The sequence below is a fragment of the Polyodon spathula genome, chromosome 19 (genome assembly GCF_017654505.1).
Source record: "Polyodon spathula isolate WHYD16114869_AA chromosome 19, ASM1765450v1, whole genome shotgun sequence".
NCBI lineage: Eukaryota > Metazoa > Chordata > Actinopteri > Acipenseriformes > Polyodontidae > Polyodon > Polyodon spathula.
In genome coordinates this window covers 2,215,952-2,221,951 of record NC_054552.1, presented here as the reverse complement: position 1 = coordinate 2,221,951, position 6,000 = coordinate 2,215,952, and the positions used below count along the sequence as shown (strand labels likewise).

At 38.0% G+C, this 6,000-nt stretch overlaps 1 protein-coding gene across 1 annotated transcript; it reads right to left on the bottom strand.

Annotated features, from left to right (window-relative positions):
- Positions 1-642: 642 nt before the first annotated feature.
- On the bottom strand, positions 643-5,964 carry LOC121294987 (prothrombin-like). Its single transcript, XM_041219251.1, has 7 exons — positions 5,929-5,964; positions 3,789-3,863; positions 3,099-3,271; positions 1,925-2,097; positions 1,641-1,820; positions 1,110-1,180; positions 643-995 (listed from the first exon to the last, which is right to left on the bottom strand). Exons 1-7 carry the CDS (start codon positions 5,962-5,964, stop codon positions 864-866), a joined length of 840 nt encoding a protein of 279 aa, XP_041075185.1. The 3' UTR covers positions 643-863.
- Between the last annotated feature and the right edge of the window lie 36 nt (positions 5,965-6,000).

Genomic DNA, 6,000 nt, shown 5'->3' with positions numbered 1-6,000 from the left:
TCAAGCTTTCCAGCCAGCAGATTAGCGATTTTAGAAAACACATTTTAAATTCAATGGATTCTTAATGTAACAGCTAACTCTTCAACCAGCACCAATAATAAAACACACCACTGCTGCTCACTGCTAAATTTGCTTGTTTTGGGTATTTTCCTTTGTAATATAACAGGATATCTTGAATATTTGTAAATTGGGTTCAGACAGGCAGTTGTTTGCTGATTAACCTGATAGATGAAAGGAAAGGACAAAAGGTCACGATCAAGGTATCATATATGGGTTCCTAAATGTGTTGTACAGTAACCAGTACCCTATGTGCATTGTAAGTAGTTATAAGCTAGTTTTACATTTGATTTAGATAGATCAAAGTTCTATCTAATTTTGAAAGGTTTTCGAATAAATGCGGGCATACTGGTTTAGCACAAACACCATTTTTGAAAAGTCAACTTTGGAGTTAACCATTTTTCAACTGAGGCGGTTTTAAATTTAGGAAGAAAATGTAGGTCTGGTGACCATATTGTTTTACAAAAGAACACCATTTTGCTCTATTTGAATTCCACTGTCCCCAGGATGATCCCTACCCAAGTTCAGAGTTAGTTGGTTAAACGCTTTTCAAAAACAGAAGCAGTTTGATATTTGGGGCGCGTTTCGACGAATTTGCTGGCAGCCATTTTGATATCAATTTATCGCAGCAACTTCTGCTTCGCAACCTTGAAGCCGGTTTGGTTGCTGATTACATTCTAGCTGGGAAGCCAGGTTTGCATTCGTTTTTAGTTCTGTACAGTGAAAACAGGATCCCACGGATTACATCTTTTATTTTTGTATTACTACACACAAAGAAAAAAGTCAAATTGTCTTTTTTTTTTTTTTTAACTTTCACGATTCGGTTTCTTCACTTTCAGCATCCATCTTCGCATACGGAAAAGGCGGGTGTAAAATTCGTATTTGCCGCTACGGTCGCAGCCTTCTCCCCATGAGAAGATTCTATCAGCGGTCATCTTCTGGGTTCTGAAACAAATCAGATTGTTATGAAGATAAAACGCTACAGGTGGGTTTTACACAACTCGGCCATTTCTTCAAATTAACTCGAATGCACAGGGTCTGAAGGTACATACCTTCATGACAAATGGACCCCCACTGTCACCCTCACAGGAATCTCCACTTACAGAATCATCTGAGCTGAATCCTGACAGGTGGAAGAAAGATGAATAATATATAAACTTTGCAAGTTAAACATCTGTCTACCATGCTATTTCTACCATAATTATATCGAATTATTAAAACAGTGGGTTTTCAGTTTATCAGTCACTGTGCTTCATTATAGACATCAACACTCAATGAATCAATAACTTTAATAAACTACCTTTAGACGGTTGTTAATAGTCACCTATTTCAAGAGTAAGTAGTCGCCTTTAAAGGTTGTGACAGATTTGTGCCACCAGATGTCAGCGTAACCAAAAGTAGTCAACATTTAATTAAAAGCTTGATATTTTTTACTTCAAAGCCAGCGAAAATGCTGTCAGTAAGCATAGTTGTCTTCATCATGAGTTAACTAATAACCTAGGAGAGCCACATTCTTCATGGACTCGTTTAAAAGGCTGTACACAGTAGAAACACAAGCATAACACAGTGAACAGCAGCTGTACCTGCGCAGAACATGTTGTCAGTCACTCTGATCTTGGTAGAATCGCGACAGGTCTCCTGCAGAACAATGGGCAGGTGGGTCTGTTGCAGGACCTGCGGTAGAGACTGGGGAGCGCTTGTCCTCATCTCATACTCGTTTCCCCAGCCCGTCACACGGCCCTTGAACCCGGCAAACATCGGATGAGGCAACTACAATTCTGCAGGTTCAGAAATTGGCACATGCATTCTTATCAGGGTGGGGGTCATTTCCTGTTTCTCAGTTTTCAATTCTAATGTATTTCTTATGTCTTAGCAACTTTCTTGGTGGGCAGACAGATGGGCGCGATGTTCTCTGTGAAGGTCAGTGGTTTCGTCAGGAGAAAGAGAGCAATGTCTCTGTCCAGGTTCTCTTTCCAATTATATTTGGGGTGGAGGATAATTGCATCCAGAGCGACAATTTTTTCAGTTTGTCTTTCAAACCTGAAAGAAAAAAAAGACATAAAACTGAGCAATAACACACTCTGAACAAAGTAGTTACATTGCAAACATTTTAATTATGCAATACTATATATAGGTTTAGAGTATGACACACAGATAGACTAATGAATATTAAAATATCTCGATCTTGTGTTACCCCTAGTAAAACTTTACCATAGTAAAGCACAGCAAAGTGTAATAAAGCACAGTAAAGCATAGGTATGCATTGTAAAGCCCACAGCGGTATGGTAAAGCATATTAAAAAAATATGGCAAACCATGATAAACTGTGCTATTCTGGTGCAAATTTAAGCTGGTAAACTTTTACTCTGACTATACTAAGACACACCTGAGCTTGTTACCTATATGCACTGGAGCTAATGAAGCACATATTAAAACTTGGAATAGGTGAAACCTCTATACAATAGGAGACTTTGTCTTTTTAACTACTCAGAACCTTTATGAATAGGCTGTGAACTCAAAATCTCTTCAAACCGTTTGACTTCAGGGAGCCTCAGTCAATTACAACTGCCCTTGTAGTTGAATCTTAAAACACAGTACGTTTTTCTATTTGTACCTTCAATTACTGCTTGGTTATTTAGAATAAAGTGTAAATATGTTAATGTGTGTAGTTGTAATTACTGTAGCGGAATTCTAACTGTAATTGAACACAAATAGCACTGTAACTGGAATTGCAATTTAAGCAAAACCTTCTGCTGTGATTGGAACTGGAATTCTAATTTTCATTGAGCCCAGGTCTGCCACTGACAGTCCACGAATATGGGAAAGCAATGTTTGAAGCACATTTAACAGGGTGTGCTGCCCTCCTGAGCGTTGAGCCCCTTCACAATCCGACTCGCTGCGTAGGAATCAGTCAGTTCCTGCTCATTTTGATCCTTCAGCTTTATCTGCTCAAACTTGGGCCTGATTCCACATCTGGTTATGTCTAGAACAGAAGACTGTAAAAGCTGAAGAGGTTTTGTTTCAAAGACATTATCTCCTTACTTAGCACAGATAGGCACGATGCATTCCTCGCGTCTCTCCAGCGGGTCTCGGCTGAAGCACCAGGTTCCTTTCTGGGAGCTGTCTGGATTCCTGCAGTAGTTCTCAATGAGATTCTTTCTGGGAGCTGTCTGGATTCCTGCAGTAGTTCTCAATGAGATTCTTTTCAGGCATCCCTATTACATTAAACTCTCTGGAAAACAGTTTTGGAGTTTAAAAGCGCATTTGGTCAACAACTTCTTGACAAATCTAGATTTCTTATTTTTTCCCCCTCTCTAAACCTTTGAAGAATCATCAATATATATATTTATGCGATTATTTACCAGGTGCTATTCAATTATGTGGCTGGTATTCTAATTCTGGTAGCACTGTATTTATAGTTCAAATAACAAAAACAGTTATAAGATCATTGCAATTATTTTATGCAAAAAAATACTGGCCGCTGCATTTCAACTTGATGTAAAAGCAAATCTCAATGGGGAAGGATCACATTATGCAGTGAAGGCAGACAACCTGGTTGCTTCTTTCATTTGAAATAACAACCCAGTCTAAGTTAAAAAAAAATAAAATAAAAAAATAAAAAAAAAGGAATTAATTGCACTTAAAGCAGGGTGTAAATTCCAAAGCATTTTGCCCTCCTGGCGTGGTTGTCTTTATTCTACCTCTTTATACAATTACACACCCTCTCTTTACCCTGATCTTACCATCCAAGCAAATCCCAGCGAGGTACGTTCTTCTGGTTTCTAGCACCCTGGTTGCCTTCACGTGCTGAAAATAACAAAAACAGGCAAATAAAATTAATAAGAACCACAAACAACAGACAGCTAAAATAAAAATGCGTGAGTCATTTATTTAGATTTCTACAGTGTTTCCTGCTTCTGATTCAAGTCAGGTTTAAAATGAAAAGATACGCTACGACTTATCTTCCCCAGAATTCATTCTAGACAGAAAAAGAGAAATACAATTGATTAACAAATTAATAGATACACTTTGTTAAGCTCCATTGTATGCTTTCACAAGCACCTGTGAATTAGCAATAATTAGATAGATGTCTCTATGCATCAATTGAAGATTTTAGGATCTTGTATTAAACTGAATGGGTGCCAATGCTGTATACTACACAACACTACGGTTTTACTTTTCATCCTTTAATCACTAAAGCTATTGCATTCTAATCTTGTGTTTTGTGAGGGTTAAGTTTAAGTAAGGCTGTTTGTTTGTAAGGGTTGTTTTCTTATTAACTGGAGTGAGCTACAGAGATTTGAAAATCAAACCCAGTCTGTAGCTGTTGTGGTTGTTCAGTGTACCATCAGACCTTTTTTTTTTTAAACTCCAAACTAAGGGGGTATACAAGGACAAAGCGATGACGGTTAACTGTTTACTCATGGTCTTCCCATTGCCTTCAAAGACCTCTCCTGCCTCTTCACGGCTGCAGACTTCCTCCAAGCATTTCCTCCTAATACCAACCAAAAATAATTTTTAGAAAACTACAAAGATTGACTATTATCAAGTTTTACTATTTCTTTTACAGAAACCAGTTTTGATGGTAATTGACGTAAACTTTTTGTGAATTTGAAATTGTGGGGCATCCTTGTTATCCAGGACATCCCTGTAAACATACAAGTTAAGTATTAACATAAAGCCTCCATATTATTATTTTTTTTACTGGAACCAGGTTTTGGAAAACTACACATTTGTAGTGTCTAAAGCACAATGATTTTGGCACCATGAAAATTGACCATGGCAATTCTTTAAAACGGAGATTGCAAAACAAAGTTCAAAATAAAGCTAATAAAACAATGACAGGTTTCTCTTACCATTTTCACAATGCAAGATCTGTACAAAATAAAAGATTAGGATATGTAAAAACAGAGGTGGCAAGATTCCTCCCATGTCTGTCGATGCCTGTGGCAGGATTCAGAGTGGATTCTGTACCCCCAAAAAAAAAAAAAAAGCACTGAGCTCTCTGGTTAATGTTGAACCAAGAAAGTTAATGAAGAAGTGTGTCACAATGAGTCAGGGACGCAGAAGCAGGGCTAAACAAACTGGAAGAGAATAAAACTGCATGGGGGGAAGGGGATGATCTTATCAACACAGTGGGATTGCTGAATGTCTGATTCTCATAACGTTGGTCCCTTTATTCAAACAGTGCGGGTATTATGATGTTCAGATCAATTGGATGTACATCCCAGGGACTGCAGTTACAAAAAAAAAAGGCACAATAAGTACAAATCAATAAAATAAAAAAGTCCCTCATCTCATCGCAGTTGTCTCAATTTTACATTAAATAATCATTAGCGCTTTAGCTAAACGCATTCGTCAGTGCAATGCCAGCATATCTCAGATGAAGCCATTAGCCAAAACTGCTTGACCACCAGTCGACTTGTAGTTTTAATTCCGCTTGAGATCCATTCTAGTGCCAGGATGCCTATTCACTTCCCAAAAAACTTCATATTCCCACTTATTCCACAGTGCACTTCTAAAAGCAAAACAGAATTTTATAAAACTAGGAAATGTGCTACTGGATCAGACTGACAACCCATAAACTGAGCGTTTGAATGCTGAGGACAACAAGTTTGCATGACACAATTGCAGCTGCAAACAAGTGCAGTTTGCTGATTTGGTTTCACATCATGGCTGTTTAAATATTTGCACGCAAATAATGAACAACCTTTTGGTCGGGATTACAGTCCAGTGGCTGGATCAGCACAAAAGTATCCAAAGATGGGCCTTCGAGCCAATACATTTTACTGAGGTCCAACAGTGCAATAAAAAATTAAAAAACATACCAGGGAAAAGTATCTATGAAACTTGGGAGGTATTAACAGCAGACCATGTGGAAGAGGATGTTCTGGTTTTCAACTTGCATCTTAGTTTTGTATGCCTAGAAGTGCTGTGAGTGTGA